This window comes from Tursiops truncatus, chromosome 10 (assembly GCF_011762595.2).
Source record: "Tursiops truncatus isolate mTurTru1 chromosome 10, mTurTru1.mat.Y, whole genome shotgun sequence".
Lineage (NCBI taxonomy): Eukaryota > Metazoa > Chordata > Mammalia > Artiodactyla > Delphinidae > Tursiops > Tursiops truncatus.
In genome coordinates this window covers 24,765,732-24,786,071 of record NC_047043.1, presented here as the reverse complement: position 1 = coordinate 24,786,071, position 20,340 = coordinate 24,765,732, and the positions used below count along the sequence as shown (strand labels likewise).

The window sequence follows — 20,340 nt, the reverse complement described above, 5'->3', positions numbered from 1 at the left end:
CCCCTGCACTGGCAGGCGGATTCTTAACCGCTGAGCCACCTGGGAAGCCCGATCTCAATTTTTTAAATTGTAGTATAGTTGATTTACAATATTACATTAATTTCAGGTGTACAGCATAGTGATTCAGTATTTTTGAAGAATATATTCTAAGTTATTACAAGATAATGGCTATAATTCCTTGTGCTATACAGTATATGCTCGTTGCTTATCTATTTTATACACAGTAGTTTGAATCTCTTAATCCCATAGGCCTATCTTGCCCCTCCTCTTCAGTAACAAGTTTGTTTTCTATACCTGTGAGTCTGTTTCTGTTTCGCATATACATTTGTTTGTATTATTTTTTAGATTCCACATATAAGTGATTTCATACAGTATATAATGGAAAAGTGCCAGGTTTCAACAGACAAGAGTCGGGCCTGCCTGTCTCAGCAGAGTCATGAAATGAATTAAATGAATCTCTTAGAACAGCGCTGGTGTGGACCATCCTCCCAGGATCTGATGGGCCTCTCTTTTTTTCCGGATAATGAAGACTGCTTTTTTAACAGAAAAGCCAATTTGATATGTTAATTGACGTGGCGCAGCATGCAGGATCTTAATTCCCCCACCGGGGATCAAACCCGAGCGCCCTGCAGTGGAGTGCGGAGTCTTGAACTCCTGGACCGCCAGGGATGTACCGATGCTCCTATATCTTAAGTGTATTTTTCTTATGGTAAAATATGGACAGCATTGTGGGTGGGGAGGACAAGTCTGGGACCAAATGTGGAATTTCCTCTCCTGACCACCCCTGCCCCCCGTGTTTAAGTAGGTCACTGTTATCAGTACCCGCTAGAAGAGACAGGAGTATAGAAGTGGGTGCTAGAATGTCAGTATAAGAGGTGTGTTTCTGTGGTGCATAAGTCCTTCGAGGGTGTATCTCAGGGGTGTGAAAGTGTGTCTGCAAGAGCCCTCCTGGGTGTGTCAAAACATGATTTCAGAATGACCCTTAATGTGCAGATTCGGGTGGTGAGAGTAGATTGAATTCAGTCTTAAGATAAAAGATGAAGTTTGTTGTTTGTTCCCTCTCCCGAAAGACTTCGGCAGTGCCCCCCTGGGATGGGTCTTGGAAAGAACAGGACAGCGGTAGCCTAGTCTCTTTTTCTCCCGTCCCCTTGGGCCTTTAAGGGGGCTGCGCGGACCTAACACCGGGCTGGAAGGAAGAGGCGTAAGTCAACTTCCTCGCCGGCTGCACCCGCGGCGGCCGTGGGCGCGCGGGTCTGCGCATCCCGCCCCCGGGTCGGGAAGGGGCGGAGCCGGGCGGAGCCCGCCCCCCGCGGTCCCCTCTTCCCTGCTGCTCCACTGAGAAGCGCTGGCCTCAGACTCTGCAGCCTGCAGGAAGCTGAGAGCCGGGACCCCGGGCCGGGAGTGCGGGCTGGGCTGAGTGCACGGGCTCGGCCGCCGCTGCCGGTGAGTCCCGGGGCGGGCGGCGCGGAGCGGGGCGGGAGGCGCGTCAGGACCGGGCTGTGGGGAGACCCCGGGCGCAAGCTGGGGGATGTCAGGCTCGCGACGTTGGGGAGCCCCAGACCCCAGCCCGGAGGAGCGTCGCGATGTGGAGAAACCCGAGCCCGGGGGCGGGGAGTCAGTGCCCCGGGGTTGGGGAGTCCGGGAGCCCTGAGGGCGAGGCGGCGGGTCAGGAAGGCGAAGTTGGGGCGTCCCGAAGCCCGAGCCTGGAGGACTGAGCGGTCAGGATCCTGACGTTGGAGAGGTCCGGAGGGTTGCGGAATGAGGGGTGCCCTGTCGGCATTCTTGGGGCGCCCTCCTCCGGGCGGAGGGGAGCAGAACCCGGGAAGGGAGTGCGGAGAGAGGAAGCCCGAGGCGGGCGGGGCGGGAGGGGAGCCCCGGAAAGCGTAGGGTGGGGCGAGGCGAGTGGCGTCTCTGGGGAAAGATGGAGGGGGCTTCTCCGAGAGGGCGGGCGCGGGAAGCGGAGTCGTGCGGGGAGCCTGGGGTTCTGTTCTGGAGGATAGGGGGTTGGAGGGCCGGAACGCCGCAGCGGAGGTCCGAGGTGGCGGGCTGAGGGGTGCGTCGGGGACTCAGGAAACATCTCGGCCTAGGGGACGCAATCCCCTTGGTGGAATGGGGTCATGGCAATCTCGAGAGGGCACCCACTCGAGAGAGCAAGACGGGCCACCCCAGACGGGGGCAGGTTGGGACCCCGCACCAAGCGAGCTCGGGGAGTGTTGGGACCTTGGGCGGGGGGACCAGGGAGGGGCGAACCTCGCTGACCCCACGCGGGCACCGCAGCGCCCTGTGCGTCTGTGGGCCCTCAGGCACAGACTCACAAAAGGGAGACCCGCGGGCCGGACGGGCTTTTGGTTGCACCTCGTATTTCTGAGCTGGGTTAGAAGTGATTTTGCCCAGGGATCCGATGAGAAGAGTCTGGGCTTAAAAGAACAGCTCTGGAGTGAGTTTTCAAATGTACAGGTAAGCTCTACGTGTGTGTGTGTAATTTTCAGACGCACATGTGCTACTTGCTGCCCCCTCTCCTGTACTCTTGAGAGGCAGTTTCTGAGTAAAAACTGGAAGAAAATCAGGAAGGCGCTCGCATGCACACATGCACACCCGAACCGCCCACAAATGCGTTGCATTCCACAGCCGAGTAAACACGAGGAGTGCTGTACAGTGTTGGATTGTTTCTTTTGGCGAGGGCTCCCTTTACTGGAGTTAATAGGAGTTACCTGCATGGAAGGTGGACTGCCCTTGACTGCCTTCTTAGGATGTGCACAGCCTATACCCACCCCGGAGCTGCTACACCCTTGAACAAGTCACCCGGCAGGGCACTAGGCGGCTTAGGACCTCAGTGGATGGACATTCTAGAGTCTTTCTGAAGATAAACAAACGACCCGTACCCTGTCTGGTTTGTTTTTTTCTGTTGTTTGTCTTGGGTGCCTGGCTCCCTTTAATTAGTTTAATAATATCGACATATTAACATATCCTGTATGGTTAATTATGTGTTGTAATTAGTTTAATTATTTGATATAACAGCTAATTCTGGAAGACCCAGGGCCCTGGGAATCCTGTTAAGTGGATTTCTCCCTTAGAAGGTTCCTAGGCTTTAAGGGGCAGTGGGTGAGAGATGCCTCCCACTCCCTTTCTTTTCTGCCCTAGATATAGGTCCATCTTCTGATGTACACTGAGATTTGAGCTTCCTGGGAGGACCAAAGATTTTTGGCAACTAGCATATGTTGGGCCCTTTTTTTTTCCCCCCTTCATGAAAAGGAAAGCTCTTCAGTAATTATGCAAGTTAGTGGAAGAGTGATCTATTCATTTCACAGGTATCATTTCAGGAGAAGCTTTTCTTTTATTTTCACCAGGGGGTGGTCAGAACCTTGAACCAAAATCTGCATTATTATTATTGCGTTAGCATATTTATCCACTTGGACGTAGAGCTAGCTGATTCTTCCAATTCTTTATCCAAATGTTAGGGTAAATACGCCAGTATTTATACATTCAAATAAATGCATGTTTCTCCCCTTCAGAAGCCTCGGCTTGGCCAGCTGTGTACTAATTCTAGTGATGCTGTCATTGCTGAGAATAATTTTGGAGCTCCTGCTTTGGAGTTGCCTTCAGAGCTGGCAACACGGTGACTGAATTGCCTCTGTGATGGCAAACCTTCTGAAGCTGGGAAACAGCCAAGCACTGTGTGGAGCCATCTGTGGTGGAGAATCGAGGTTGTAATAGGAAGTATGTCCATTAAGGTAATGAAAGTCTTCTTGAAGGACTAGCAGGTCTACAGGGGTCATCCAGTAAAGAGTATATGTATGTGTTTAGGATTGTAAAGTAGTTGCTGTGAAATGCAACCTTCATTTGGATGTTCGTGCTCTGGCGTGTGTGTAAAAAACTGGCCCTATAGTACCTTGCTATACCTTATGGCTTATTGGGCTGGAGAAAATAAGCCTTTCTTTTCCCCTTCCATGTACTCTTTACCAGGCAGTTTCCATCCCTTTGCATTTTTACAGAAAGCAAGATGAACAAAAGACTTGTTTTTTCAGAAAAAAATGTAGTCAGAAAGTCACTTACCCCATGGGTCATTAATGCCTGGTACCTGAGTTTTTATGTGAAAGAATCTATATAGAATCAAGCGGAAGAGAATGATTTCTGAAAATCCATTTCAGTTTTGTGATTCCATAGCACACAGCGTGAAAAATTAACATATCCTTTTTCTTCCATTGGTTCCATAAATTCCCAATTTTTTTTCAGGTTGTTAACCCAAAGCTTCATATAGCCATGGCTTGAATCTTGATTTAGCTGTGATCTTGGACAAGTTATTCATCTCTTTTGGCCTCAGTTTTTCTACCCTAAAATGAAGATATAGTGAGTAGGTACCTCATGGGACTGTGATGAAGATGAAATAAGATTATGCATATAGAGCCCTGAGATCAGTGCCCCATACATAAAGTCTTGCTCTTTGTGTTATTAATAGTGCTTATTGATAGTTATGTATTAAAATTCCTTTTAAGCCGTGTAGAAATTTATCATTTCCAAGTAATGACATTCCCTTTGGCTGGGCTTTGCAAATCAACATGTCAATGAGAACACCTGGTTTTTACTCTCCTAGCCTCTCAGGAGTTTTTAAACAGTCACCTTTACTGCAACCAGAGCTAGCTACTTTATTTTGAATTCTGATATTTTAAAAAACGAACAGTCCTGTTTTGATTGTGTGTTAGGTATAAGAGTTTGATCAAAAGCTGAAGGAAAATTGTTTAAAAGCTTCTCCTATAATTTTTTCCCTTGATCCAATAAAATATTATTCTAACGACGTAGCTATAGTTTTCTTGGCATATATTGAAAGGGATGATTCTGGGGAACGTTTGTTTCAGTTAAACTGGAGTTTTGTTCTGCTTTTTTTAAATGATAGGGAGGAAGAACCTGGCACTATGTTCTCAGCTCTTCCATAAATATCGACTTTAATCTTTTGCAGATTTATGAATTTTATTAAAAATACTTGCATACAAATAATTTTATCATAATTTTTAATCCAATGGTTCGGGGTTACTATGAAATAGAGGTTTCATGGAATGTTCGACATTTAGTGAGAGTTCTCTGCATTTCAGCAAAGTTTGTTCAGGAGACAGAGGTATAAGAAACAGATTTCTTCCTCCAGAAGTTCACATAATGTGCTCTCTTAGGACAATGCATTAGCAAGAGTATTTTTTCTCCTAATGGCTTATAGGGCTAAGGATTAATATGGATTTCACTGCATGTTCTTTTCCCTCAATTTCTTGGAGAAGGTTAAATATATAGATCTCTCAATAGTGTTCATATTTTTTGACGTGGATTAGATCCTGCTATGCACTCACATGCCATAAAAGGAGATAAGGGCTCTAAAAGTATTTAGTGAATTGTAAAGTGATACACAGTCTGCCTTCCCTGTGGGGGCTGGATGGGGGGGGCGCTCTGCATCCTCAGATTCAACCAACTGTGGATGGAAATGTCAAAAAAATTAATCCATAGTCGGGGATATATGTATATGTGTAGCTGATTCACTTTGTTATAAAGCAGAAAGTAACACACCATTATAAAGCAATTATATTCCAATAAAGATGTTAAAAAAAATTAATCCATAGTCAATCTGAGAAAGAAATGGAAAATCTTTATTTGAGCCAACCTGAGGATTATAACCCAGGGGACAGTCTCTTAGAGAGCTCTGAGGACTGTTCCAAAGAGGCAAAGGGGGAGGCCAGTATAGGTGTGATTTTGGAGAAGGGGGTACGTGCAACCAAGCACGCATCTTGGTAGAGGTGACTGCTATTTGCGAGGAACAGGTACCTTAGTTAATGGTTTTAGTGCTCCTCTAAGTATGGGAAGATGCAAAACACTGGATTCATAAAATCTTTTCCCGAAAATATCTAACTACCTGAGGGCCGGTTCTGTCAGTTTTCCCGCAGCACAAAAGGCTTCGTCCTGACCTTCGCCCTGAATTCCTTTCAGGGTGTTCTGCATAGGTCAGCGACTGCAGTGGCCAATGACTTGTTCCTTGTAGAAATGGACGGTGGGCAGCATTCTTCGTCTTACACTCCCTTCCCTTTTAGTCTTAATTTTGATCAAGGCTTAGGAGGCATTTCGTGAGCACTTTGTCCCACAGCTCTAGGAATGCTCATTCCCAGGTCAGGCGAGGATTTGGTTGATAAGCCACTCAGTGTGCTATTACTGGACTAGGCCCTGTTACCAGTGGCCAAAAGCCTCTGGATCACCTGTCTTACATTCCGTTATAGTCCAGGAAATGGTTCCCTCTTGTTGCTTCTTCCCACATCTAGAGTTACACTATTATAATCATTGATTTTGTAGAACTATATCTTTGATCAGTCGTTTCAAGTTGACTAATCATCATTAATTTTGTTGGAGGCTCAGTCACACATTTGGTCATGCAAGAAGCAATAATCCTGTACAATAGGCAGAATACAAGTAATATAGCTAGTAACATTAACAAGGTCATAAGTATTTAAGTGAAGAGCTTTCATTAGGTGTGGCCCAGTATCTCCCCAGGTCATCTCAGCAGTCTGTTCTGCATTAATTGCTGTCTTTAAGGGAAATGATATCTTGGTATTGTACATAAAGCTCCCCAAAGATGTCTGCAGGTATAAGGTGAGGGTGTGTTATTATGACCCCTTAAGGATTGACAAAGGAATGTTATCTTCTAAAGAGTTAGGTGGCAGTCAGAAGAACAATTGATCTTTCTGTTTGAACAGGCGTTTCTGCCACTGGGGAGTCTGGTTAATGCATAATGCAGATGCACAATGCACGGTAAAGGGGAGGGAGGAGGCCAAAGGGCAGAGAAAAATTTCATGTTTAAAATTTTCTTGTCTTGCCTTAAACTGTGAATTGAAATAAACATCGGAAAATATTTAGGAAAAAAATTCCAGAAAATTCCAAACAACAAAACTTGAATATGCCATGCGCAGGCAACTACTTATGTAGCATTTACTTTACATAGCATCTACATTGTATTTACAATTATTTTCATAACATTTACATTGTATTAGGTGTTATAAGTAATCTAGAGATGTTTTAAAGTATATGGGAGAATGTGGGTTGGTTACATGCAAATACTATGCCATTGTGTATAATGGACTTGAGCATCCACAGATTTTGGTATCTGAGGAGGGTCCTGGAACCAATCCCCCACAGATACTGAGGGATCACTGTATAACCATAGGATAGGGGGCTATTATTGTTGTTCCATACTTTCCCAGAGTGTTCTGATTATCACCTCCATAGCGGTGTTTGGCCCTTGCTCTATCTCTCTTCTGAATGGTGGTTTACACCCAGAAAACAATACAGCAGCGTGGTTTAGACTAGAGCAGTGGTTCTTAATAAAGAGCAGTGGCTGTGTTTTTGCATCCTCCCGCCCCCCAACCCACCAGGACATTTGGCAATGTCTGGAGATGTTTTTGATTTTCACAGCTGGGAAGAGGAGAGATGTTATTGACATCTAATGGGTAGAGGCCAGAGATTCTGCTAGGTATAGTATAATGCACAGGACATCCCCTTACAACAAAGACTTTTCCAGCCCCAAATGTCAGTAGCGCTGAGAGACCCTAGACTAGAGCAAGGGACCTGCAGTGGGGGCCAACCTGGGTTAGCATCCTGGAACAACCCTGAGTGAGTTCCTTAACCTGAGTGTCTATAAAATGCAAGTCTGAAGTGCTATTGTGGAATAGGTGAGATGGTGTATATAAAGTACTTAGCTCACAGAGGTGCCCCGTAAATGGTAACTCTTAGTATTATGTCTGGTTGGTAAATCCAGGGACTATGCTTTAAATAGACAGCTTTGGCTTTTGAACCCATTGTGTACAGAACCAAGTCAGGTTTCATTTTTCTTTTTCTATAAATTTATTTATTTATTTATCTTTGGCTGTGTTGAGTCTTTGTTGCTGCATGCGGGCTTTCTCTAGTTTCAGCTAGCGGGGGCTTCTTCGTTGCGGTGTGCGAGCTTCTTATTCCCGTGGCTTCACTTGTTTTGGAGCACCAGCTCTAGGCGTGTGGGCCTCAGTAGTTGTGGCACGTGGCCTCAGTAGTCGTGGCTCGCAGGCTTCAGAGCGCAGGCTCAGTAGTTGTGGCACATGGACTTAGTTGCTCCGTGGCATGTGGGATCTTCCCAGACCAGGGCTCTAACGGGTGACTGCTGCATTGGCAAATGGATTCTCAACCACTGCGCCACCAGGGAAGCCCTGCTGGACAGTTTTCAAAGTGCTTTTATATACCTTGTCAGATACAACTTTTGCAACCACCCTGTGAGGCATGGAAGGCAGATACCATATTGATTTTTTTTTTTTTTTTTTACAGATGAAGGAAACTTGGGGCTGGAGATGGTAAGAAATTTGTCAAAGTCACAGTGAGAAAAGGGCAAAAACAGGGACTCAAACCCAGGTTGAGTAGCTTCCGATTACTGCTACAGGGCTCCATCCACCACACCTTTCTGTCTCTTCTGATGTAGATGGAGCATGAACTTGATGCAACTTCAAATAATACATCAAAATAATAACTATTGACTGAACATCTACTGATGTCAGGAAATGTACAGTTGACCCTTGAGCAACCTGGGGGTTAGGAGTGCCAACCTTATGTGTGGCCTGGGTAGTCCTGGCTGAGAAGGAACCTGAACAGTGACCCTGTGGAGTGAGATTTGATGGACTTCTGGGAAGTGGTCTGAGAAGCAAAGGATATCTTGTTCGTTCATTCGTTTGTTTGTTCATTCATTCATCAGTATTAAGGGCTTACCAGGGCCAGGGTCTATGCTGAACACGGGGTAAAGATGGAATGTTGAACCCAAATGCAGTCCCTGCCCCTACAGAGGTGACAGTTTGGAGTTGAGTTGTAGGGAGGATGTTTTGCTTCAGAGGTAGGTGGGGAAAGGATTCCTCAAGGCTTTTTCATACCTGTGCACAGAGCTGAAGCGAAGCTCAGGCCATGTGTAAGTAGAAGGTGCTGGTTGGCTGTACTCAGGTGCTTAGAGTGGAAGAATAAGACCTCATGTTATGGGGATATATGTACATGTATAGCTGATTCACTTTGTTATAAAGCAGAAGCTAACACACCATTGTAAAGCAATTATACTCCAATAAAGATGTTTAAAAAATAATTAATTAAAAAAGAAAAAAAAGACCTCATGTTATCCCACATGACATTCAGAACCCCACTTCCCCAAAGGTGGGGAACCGCCCTCTGCTGGAAGTCACCTGGGTTGGACAATCAGGTTGAGTAAAGCCTGGGGCTTAGGGAAGTCTTTCGTCCTCAGCGTGTCTGGAAGGGTACAAGCTCCAAGCCATCTAGAGTGCTAATAAACTGACCCTGTTGTCTTATGTGACGAAGACTCCATACTATAGCAGAGCAGGGCTTGTTGAATGAGTGAATTAATAATAATTATAATAAATGTTAGTCTATGATAGAGGTAATGGGAGACTTCAAGATTTCGAGACGAACACACCCAGAGAAGAACCGAGCTCTCCCCCCTTTCCAGGCTGAGCTGGTTCCTGGGACTGTAAGAACCTAAAGGAGATCAGAGCTAGGGTTATTGATTTAAGAGGTTTTTGTTGGTCTTGAGACACTAGCATTAAGGGCATCTTAGGGTGATGTAGTCCAAGATTAAGAAAAGCAAAGAAGAAAAAAAAACCCTCAATTCTTAAGGAATAGATAATTTGTTGCTTTTCACCAGTAGCTTGAAACTATGTATTTGCCCTATTCTTGCACCTGCTCTTTGGAGTCTGAGAGAATTTCCCAAGAGGTTCAAGATAAGTCTACAGTCTAGAAACTGGAGAAGGGCTACCCTTACCCAAACCACTTGAAGATGGAATGAAAATACACATACTCTGCTGAATATTGCCTGTAGATCGTACTTTTGTGAGAAATGAAACTTTGTTGGTGAAAACTATCTTCTCATTTTCCTTTTAGACTCAAATTGGTTGTATAAAATACGGGAGAAAAAGGAGGAGGATGTGAAATCAATGATGAGTGTAGTGGCTCTTGAATTAGGAAATTTATATTCTCCCTGGTGTATTTCACTCCGTCCAAAGAATTCATTCCAGGAGTCTCATCTTAGCTTTTCTATTCCTGCACTTAAGCAAGATAAGGGCATCAGTATTGTTCTCTTGAGTTGCCAGGAAGCCTGAGCACTTCATAAAGTAGCATTAGTCAGTTTCATGCATGGGCTAATGCTTGGTTGGAATTGGCTGCAGTGGTAGAATGTCACCCAAACAGACAGGTTCAGGTAAAGCACCAAGAATTTCATTGAAACTGGGCAGCATTTCAGGCAGGTAGAAACTGGTTCATCAAATCTCATTGTGGCAAAGAGGTTCAGGTTAATTCATGAAGTACGTGCACAATTTTGTCCCATGAAAGAAAAAAAAAAACTATTTATAATTATGTGGCTGTGATATGTCTTATGGCCTGGAGGACCATTGTGTCTAGATATATTGACCTAATTCCAAAGGGGGTAATGATAATACACCCACGTGTGCATGAAGGCATACAGAAACATAAAATACCTACTGTGTATTGAACAATTCCTGTGTGTCAGGCATTGTGCAATGCGTTTTTTTTTTTAACCTTATCTCTACTCCCCGAAACAAGTTAGGAGAGAGAGATCCCAGTTTACCAATGAGAAAAAGAAATGAAGTGGCTTGCTCAAGGCCACTACAGTTAGTAAGTATCAGAGCTGCTTACAGATTCCTCATTTCTGAGAGGGCCTGGGGCAGATGAGTTTGGGTTTAATAAAGGGCTCCCTTACAATGCATCTGTAACCTGGAATGGGTCCAGGGTGGGATTTCCTGTCCGCCCAGCTCATCACCCTATTTAAGGGATTCCGGAAGCTCGGAGTTACTAAATTTATATATGTGGTTCCCTGAACCTATTGAAAGCATAGGCTCAGGGGGGCAGGGGCTGGGGGTAGTGCGTTGAGCCCGTCTTCATGATTTCATATGCCTACAAAACCACATACTGTATATGTGTGTCAAACAGCTGCACAGACCATTAAAACTTGAAAGTCCTTTGCTTTAGGCTGCGGTGATAGTAGCTTCATTTGGAGCCACCTGCCAGCTCATCTAAACTCTGGCCTGTGATTAGGTGTATCTGGCTGAAAGATACAGGGTGATGAATCATTTAATGGATGTTGTTGATTTAGAAAACTTTCAAAGCATGGAGAACTTATAATAATCACTTTAAAACAGGTTTCATGGGACTTCCCTGGTGGTCCAGTCTTAAGACCCTGCGCTTCCACTGCTGGGGCACAGGTTTGATCTCTGGTCAGGGAACTAAGATCCTACATGCCTCACAGTTTGGCCAAAAAAAAAAAAACAAAAAAAAAAACCAGGTTTGATGATGAAAAGATTGGGCAATAATGGATGGCCTAGAGTGACAGTGAAGTTCTCAGTTGCAACCCCCTGACCCCCCATCTTGCTGGCCCCAGAGCCAACTCATGTCTCTAGAGAGGCAAGCTGTGATCCTGGTTCCTTTTGAACGTAGAAATGACAGCTTCAAGACCCTCTCTGATCTAGGACAGATTGCATTAGTTGAGCACATGTTGTGTGCTAGCAGTTTTACCTGTATTATCTTCTCTCTCTCTTAAACTTTCTATTATAGAATATTTCAGACAGACAGAGGTGCACAGAATAGTAGAATACACCTCCATGTGCCCATCCCCAACTTCAGCAATTACCAACTCATGGCCAACTTCTCTACATACACCTTACCTCCAAATGATTTTGAAGCAAACCCAAGCCACCATTTCATGATTTGGGAGCATTTCAGAATGCATTTCTAAAAGATGAGGGCTCTTTTATCATAATTCTTTAAACATGACAACAACCCTATTAGGTACCACTCTATCCTTATTTTATAGGTAGAGACAGTGAGACACAAGGAGGTTAAATTATTTGCCCAAGGTCATCCAAGGCAGAGTCAGGATTCAAACCCAAGTTGCCTAACTCCAAAGCCTGTCCTGTTAACCACCACACTGTGTTAAGGTAGCCATTAGACCCCTCTGCTCTAGCTAATCCTACACTGTGGAATTGGATTCTGGAAGCAGGAAAATAAACTCCCAGGGACAACACTATTGATTTCTGTGAATTCAACCACCCAGTCATTGCTGCAAGCAGGGTATATTTAGGTTCACAGGGTTAGAATGGCTGTGAAAGTCTTAGACTTGTCATCTCAAGGAATGAAAGGACTGGCCTGAAATATTAATGGATCCTCTTTGGGCAGCAAATCTGACAAAGCAGTCAAACCCTTATCGTGCTAGTGTTTGAAAGGGTGGAGAAACCCACAATGAAAAGGACTTCACAGAGAATATGACTGTCGTGCTCTGGCTGCCAAGGGAAGTAAAAGGTTTCTTTTAAAATGAATTTTCATCTGGTTTTCTCTCTTGGCAGAAGGAATCATAGTCTTCCCACTGAGTCTTTTCAGTTCGTTTCTAGCACAGCTAATTGTGTTTATTTGTCTCCAGAATCACATGTCTGCCTCCTCTCCCTGGCCTTTCCTTAAGGTATCTTGCCTGCTGTGTACTACGGTTGCTGCCAAAAAACGTTCCCCTCACCTGGGAGCGGTTGGCTGACAACACAGAGTAGATGTTGGGAGGCCACCTGTCTCTCCAGAGATCTGCCCTGGCCTCAGGCGTCCAAGCCCACCTCAGGGTGGGGATTATATAAGCTGGTGGGGAAAGGAACCGTGTCATTTGCCTTGTGGCTACCCTTTTGGCCCATCAGGGTTAAGAACAGAGCAGAAAACACATGAATACTATTGATTGGCTGATCAAGGAGCTTTGCTAGTTCAAGTTCAAGAAATTGATTCTCCATTTTTTCCTATCAAAACAAGCATCACACTGACTTTTCTGTTTAATACTTTTCCTTTGGCTTTGGGAATCGCTGACTTTTAAGTGATTCTCAAACCTCAGTTTCTTTTCTTACCCCCTTCCCCATGAAGTCCAATCACAGAAGCCATGTAATCACTGGAGGACTACCCAGCCCTTCTTAATCCTCTCTCCTGTGAAGCACTAAATGGTGGTCCTTGTCAGGGTGCAGGTGAGGACGAGCCTAGAAATTCCACCTTTGACTCTCTCTGGGAACACCATGAGACCACTTTATCAGACGGTAACAATTTCTGGGTCCGTGAGGACCTCAGCCTGTGTCTTTTTCAGGGAACATCTGTTTTCCTTAAACCTTTGCTGTTGCCAATCTTCAAAATTATTTATTTATTTATTTATTTATTTTGGCTGCACCAGGTCTTAGTTGTGGCACGTGGGATCTTTTTTTTTTTTTTTTAAGTTGCGGCATGTGGACTTCTTAGTTGCAGCATGCGGGTATCTTAGTTGGAGCATGCATGTGGGATCTAGTTTCCCGACCAGGGATCAAACCTGGGCCCCGCATTGGGAGCACAGAGTTTTACCCACTGGACCACCAGGGAGGTCCCTGAAATAATTTTTTATGATTGCTGGGACTTCTACTTTTTGAAAACTAAGGAAAATAGTAGACTGTGAGTTGCTAGCTCTTCATCATAGAGTCAGCTCAGGGATGGCAAATACATGGCTTTGTGCCACGGCCCCCTTCTGAGCCTGGTGTCCCCCAGGAGCAGTGGCAGACTTGTACATCGATCACAGCATCTTCTCTGGAGCTCGCCGGGGCCTGAATGCCTCTCAGTGCGGGACCCCAGGAAGCCAGTTACCAAGAGTGTGGCCTAGGGTTGACACCTCTGTGCCCTTTCCTAAGTAAGTGGTCTTTAAAGCCCTTCCCACACTAAAATCTCTTGAGCCTTTCTGCCTGTGGTCACATTGGGTCCCTAACAGCAAGGGGCCAGCTCTCTCCTCTTTCACCAAGAATCAGATTAAAGGGGGATGTGTCACCACTCAGGCATGCTAAACCCTTTCTGGAAAGCAGATGATGGGGAAAATGTTTTAAACATTGATGGTTCACGGAGGAATTGGAGGTCGTGACTCTTCCTTTCCAACCCATAGTGGGTTTGTAGATTGGGTTTGTAATTTGGTTGGTGAGTCAGTAAGACTAATTAAAGTCATCCTTTTTATGGAGAACCAGAATGTTTAATGCCCAGGGGGAATATAAAGGAAATGGGAGCCCAAAGCCTGTCCTTTAGGAGTTCCTAATCTGGTAGAGCAGTTGTATTAAGTTGAATTTAGATTCAGTGTAGTTTAATGAGATGCAAGGAGAAATGTAGTGCCTGGTTATAATTAACTCACTCGCAGCTGACTAACATCCGTTTGAAGACATTTGGAGGGCATTAAGATAATGCCTGTGAAGCAACAGGACTTCCTTGACAGAAGATGCTATAAGTATTTATGACCATATTGTAGATAATGTACAGGGCTGTAAGGAATGGTTTGGGCCCATCTGTAGTCACCAGAAATTGTTACCCTCTGATAAGCTGGTCAGGCAGAAGCTGCAAGGGCTGCTGCAGGCCTGGCTGTCTCCAGGATGGTTAACAGAGGATGCCGAGCTGCTGTCTGGGAGGTTAAGATCAGGCTGGTGTGCGTGAGTGTGGTTTTCTCTTGCTTTAATCAACAGTACATTCTTTTACAAGAAAACGTCAAGAAAAGTCTTTTCGCAAGAAAAAGCTCATCTTGGAGTGCTCTGACTTAGCAGCAAGGACCGGCAGAGGCACTTTTTCCATTTCAGAAATCTCAACAGTATAGTGAGGGCAGAGGAAGGGAGAGGGGGAAAACCGTATAGGTCAAAGAACGCATTAGACTGACCAAGTATTCTAAAGGTATTTTTCAAAAAATCAGGTTAGATTTAGAATCCCTTTCCTAAGTGTGTACTTTTTTTTTTTTTGCGGCCTCTCACTGTTGTGGCCTCTCCCGTTGTGGAGCACAGGCTCCGGACGCGCAGGCTCAGCGGCCATGGCTCACGGGCCCAGCCGCTCCGCAGCATGTGGGATCTTCCCGGACCGGGGCACGAACCCGTGTCCCCTGCATCGGCAGGCGGACTCTCAACCACTGCGCCACCAGGGAAGCCCCTGGCTTACTATTATTCTTTACTTTCTCCATCTTTTAGGACATCATATAAAATAAGCCAAAAAAAACATCATTTGCTGTTGTTATTCAGGAACGTCCAAAGTATTTGAATTCTCTGGTGTGGATAAGTGGCCTGTGAGGCTGAAATAGCGAGCTGGGGAATAATTGCAACTTTTCAGTAGATACTACAATCCTTTGTGGAAGGGAGCACTGGGGCAGTGAAACTGCAAGTACTGTGCTGACCTTGAACTTTTCTCGTAACAATAAGTGCTTGTCTCTTCCCAAGACCATATGATCTGTGGAACTTGCTGGAATAGCTTCTGGCTGGTACTGTGTCTTTTGTTTTCTACTGGCACCCTGGGACTTGAGAACGCACTCTTTGGAGTTTAAAAGCATCTTATTTGAATGCTGACTTGATGGTGAGCTTATATAATTGGCTATTAGACACTGAATAAGCTTAAAACTTGGAAGTGACACTTTTTGGACCTGTAGTCATCTTGTCTTAGGCTTGTAATGACATTCTTTTTTTTTTTTTTCCTTCAACTTTAATTCAGAAATATCAAATTGTTGGCCTTTAATATTTTAAGTTTACAGATGGCGCTACTGGTGCCAGAAGGATTGTGGTTTATTTTTAAGTATGTGATTCATTTAATTTGAGGAGAGTAGGATTTGGGCCTTCTGCCTTGCAGCTCACTTTACCTCCAAGATCAATACAACTTCAAAGAAGGAGAAGTCTGTTTCTTAATGGTGTTTATAATGGCTGTGGCTTGTTGATATTAATGACCGAGTATCTACTTCAGGGTAGCTTTGATTAATCAAAGTCTTCACTTAAACTAATATTTACTGACATATTCTACTTTGAAGACAAAAACATCAAAACACAAGAAAATAAAGTCCTGTTAGAACTTTTATTTAAGAACAACTTCCCAGTAAATCCTTAGGTTCACCACAGGCACCGTCCAGTCTTCTTGACCATGGGTACCTCCATCATCCAAGCTGCGTCATGACCACTGACATCCAGAAGGAGATGAAGGACCTGGACAGTTCTGAATTATCAAAATTATCACTTACACATTTAGGAAAGTGAACTAATGCATTTTAGAATGATGTTCAATAAATGAGATTGGAACAGAAAGCACTTCCTGAATAGGGTAGACATTCAGGGCATGGCCTCTGGAGTGAGCCTACCTGGTTCTGGATTCTGGCTCCACTACTTCCTGTCTAGGTGACCTTGGGCAAGACACTTAACCTCTTTCCTCATCTGTACAGTAGGTAGGAAGAATAAATCCCATGTCATAGAGTTGTGAGAAATGATTGTGAGTTAATAACATGCAAAGAACTTAGAACGGTGCCCAGCGTAGAATAAGTGCTCCTTATTCTGAGTTACTATAATAACTATTACTGGCGACTAGATAAAGAGGAGCACCAGGTAAAGATGAGGGAAAAATATATCTCTGGTTTCTGACTTGAGCACCTGGCTGAAGCGATTTACTGAACAGAAACAAGGAACATGGGATAGAAATAGGTTTAGTGGAGGAAGCTCAATTCTCTCTGTGGGTTGTATTCATTTTGAGGTATCTTTGTTACAGCTGAGCAGAGATAACCTTGTGGCCATTAAATAAGCCCCATTCCATGTAATGACTAAGTTTTCTGTGTACTACGGGTTCTCTCCTTGGTTTTCTTATGGATTTCTTGTGAGCTGTCAAAAACAAATTAAACTCCAGGTGCTTCAGAATTTCCATCTGAATAATATTGAACATAATAACGGCACATAGTAAACTCAGCAAATGCTTTCAAAAGGTCCTAAGGGGGAATTCCCTGGCGATCCAGTGGTTAGGACTCCGTGCTTCCACTGCAGGGGGCCCGGGTTCGATCCCTGGTCAGGGAACTAAGATCCCACAAGCCTCATGGCTCAGCCAAAAGAAAAATGTCCTAAGTAGCTTGGATAAAGGTTATATATATATATATATATATACACACACACACATACATACACACACACACACACATCTATATATATATATATATATATACTTGACTACTGTAGGTACCTCATATAAGTGGAATCATACAGCATTTGTCTTTTTGTCTCCAGCTTATATCTCTTAGCATAATGTCCTCCAGGTTCATCCATGGAGGTTCATATATATATATGATGGTCAAAGCCAAGATTGAGATTTTGACATAGAAACAAGGAAGGTAAAAGCCAGTATACTTTTAGTATGTCTTTCTTTCATTCATCCATTTGTTCACTCATTCTTACAATAAATATTTACTGAGCACTTTTTGTATAAGCCAAGTAATGTTCTAGGTACCAGGGGATACATAAGTGAACAAACAGACAAAAATACCTCTGCTAATGGGGCTTATATTCTGGGCCAGCAGCAGGGCTACGACAGACAATAAACTTAATAAATAAAAATAATATATTAACCTCATACCCATTAGAGTGGCTACAGTCAATAGCCAGAAAATAACAAGTGTTGACAAGGATGCAGAGAAGTTGGAACTCTTTTGCACTATTGTGAGAATGTGAAATGGTGCACTCACTGTGGAAAATGGTATGGCAGTTCCTCAAAAACTTAAAAAATAGAATTACCAATGATCCAGCAATTCCACTTCTGAGTGTATACCCATAAGAACTGAAAGCAATCTTAAAGAAATACTTGCACGCTTACATTCATAGCAGTGTTATTCACAATAGTCTAAAAGGTGGAAGCACCCTAAAGGTACATCAGTGGATGAGTATATACATATTCATATAGTGTATACATACAATGAATATTATTCAGCCTTAAAAAGGAAGGATATTCTGACACATGGTCTACAACATTGGTGAACCTGGAGGACGTTATGCTAAGTGAAATAAGACACAAAAAGACAAATGCTGTATGATTCCACTTATATGAGGTACCTGGAGTAGTCAAATTCATAGAGACAGAAAGTAGAAGGATGTTTGCCAGGAGCTGGAGGAAGTGGGAATTGGAGAATTGTTTACTGGGTATAGAATTTCAGTTTTGCAAGATGAAGGGAGTTCTGGAGATGGATGTTGGTGATGGTTGCACAACAATGTGAATGTACTTAACACTACTGAACTGTACAGCTAAAAAGGGTTAAGATGGGAAATTTTATGTTAGGTGTATGTACCACAGTTTTTTAAAAAATACGAGAAAGACTATAATACATTAGGTCACAAGGTGAAAAGTACAATAGAAAACCAAAAAAAGAGTAAAGCAGAGTATCGGGGTTCTAGAGAGCTCGGGAGGGTGCAGATGCAGTATTAGATCAATAGGGAAGTGGGGAGGCCCCTTTCGACTGAAGAAAAACGCACAACCTGAAAGTTGCAAGTTAAGTTTTATTCAGGGGCCTCACCGAGGGCTGACTATAACCCAGGAGATAGCCTCTCAGACAGCTTTGAGGATCTGCTCTAAAGAGGTAAGGCAGGAGCCAGGATATATGGGAGTTTTTGCTCAAAACAAAACAAAACACGTAGTTGAACATCAAAAGATCACTGCTAGTCACAAAAACCAGACATCTCAAGTTAATGATTTCAGTGTTTTTCTAAGAGTCTGGGCTCATTGAAATTATTCTGTAGATGTACATCTCAACTCTGTAGGGCCAGTATCCTGTTTTTCTCCACCCTGAATTCCCCTCAAGTCTCACTGTAGGGGCGGCTGCAGTGGCTGACAGCTTGCTGGTGGGCAGCATTCATTGTTTACTGCAGTGGCAGGCAACATTTTTTGTCTGCACCTCCTTGAGAAGGTGAGATTTGAGCAAGGCCTGGAAGGAGTTGTCTGTCCCTCGGCTGTGATTACAGTCGGTGTCTAGATCGTCCAGGGCCCCCAGATGATGTGTGGCGAGACCCGGGCAATGATCACGTGGTGTGTATCTGTAAAGTTCACGAGCGGTGGGCAGCTGACGCAGAAACTGTGGACATGGGCATTTCAACTCAACTGGAAAAACAATCCAGGCACTCCGGTAGCACTTTGCACAGATTATAATCAGATGTCATCTGAGACTTGAGGTTATATTACAGTAAAGAGAAATGGTTGTTCTTATACTTGGCCCTTTCTACAGTCAAACTCCATAACCTAGAAACAACAGTCAGGAGTTTGATTTTTTAATTACACCTAAGTTTGCATGTTGTTGTTTAGCCCATTTCCAATACATGTTTTAAACTCCATAAGACTAGGATTTTCAGGGCTTCAGCTGAGCTTTCTGTCAACCCAAAACTAGGCAGTGCAGCTCAAGAGTACTTACTTCTGTTTTTCTCCATCTGGTAGGTCATATGGCATGGAATGGTGAGCTGCTTAGAAAAATCCTGTGATCTGGACATGTTACATTACTAATTTATGAGGCTGGTATAAAGAGGTATCAACTTACCATCATTTAAGCCACTACTCTGTACTCATGAAAAAAATTGAAAGAGGTTTGCAGCAGTGGATTCTTGAATTGATTTTTTTCACATCTCATTTTTTAATCTTTTTCCCATCAAAAAGAAGTACAATGAGCATGAATCTCTACTTTGGAATCAGGAAGAAATCTGTCACCATGCCCCCACCTCCACGGCACTGAACTTGGAGGGGAGATGAACATCTGTAGGTATCAGGCACCTTTGCCCCTTCACGATCCTGGCCCCAGGCGAGGATTCTGAAGCCACACCAGCAGCCACTGAAAACACACATGCTGTTTGTGACTCTCTCCCCAGACTAAAGTTGCACGATCATTGCTAAAGTTGCAGGGGCGAGGTGAAGGGAGGAGAAGCATACTTCCTCTCTAAGTCCTGTCTACGCTGATGGCAGTGAGCATAGGTTGACTGAAGAAGCACAGCACCAAGCTCAAAACTAGCCCCATCCTCACCCCCCAACCCGTGTTTTGGTAACACTCTTATCTGCCCAATGTTTGCTTTTAGTTCTGAACAAAATTATTTTTATGCCACACGGCTTGTGAGATCTCTGTTCCCCGACCAGGTGTTGAACCCAGGTCACAGCAATGAAAGCCCGGAATCCTAACCACTTGGCCACCAGGGAACTCCCTGAACAAAATTCTTATAAAATTTTTGGCATAAACGTGGTATCTTGGGAGCTTTGAAGAGAGGAGGAAGAATATTTTCCTTGATCTTTATGCACAAGCAGCTGCCTACAGGCATTTGGCCCTTGGTGGTTATCAAGCTGAGTGTCCCCCTCTACATCCATTTTCTCCCAACACAGAGTGTGGACGGTAGAGACAGGCTTCTCTTGGTGGTGAAATGATAATTCATGGGAAGGTAGCACCCTTTAGGTATATACTGTTGTCATTAGATATAAGTCATTCCGTGGTGATAGCAGTACTTAGTAGCAAAAGAAGGAAGG

At 44.0% G+C, this 20,340-nt stretch overlaps 1 protein-coding gene across 9 annotated transcripts in view; it reads left to right on the top strand.

Annotated features, from left to right (window-relative positions):
• Positions 1-20,340, top strand: part of PAQR8 (progestin and adipoQ receptor family member 8) — a 114,611-nt gene that overhangs the window by 77,384 nt on the left and 16,887 nt on the right. The window contains exons 1-2 of one of the 9 annotated variants that reach the window (XM_073810624.1): positions 1,306-1,443; positions 8,320-8,345. The exons of 2 other annotated variants lie outside the window; for them this stretch is intronic. In XM_073810624.1, coding sequence (XP_073666725.1) covers positions 8,320-8,345 — 26 coding nt within the window. In that variant the 5' untranslated portion in view covers positions 1,306-1,443. 6 more of the 9 variants (XM_073810622.1, XR_012334427.1, XM_073810623.1 and 3 more) reach the window with 6 other exon arrangements.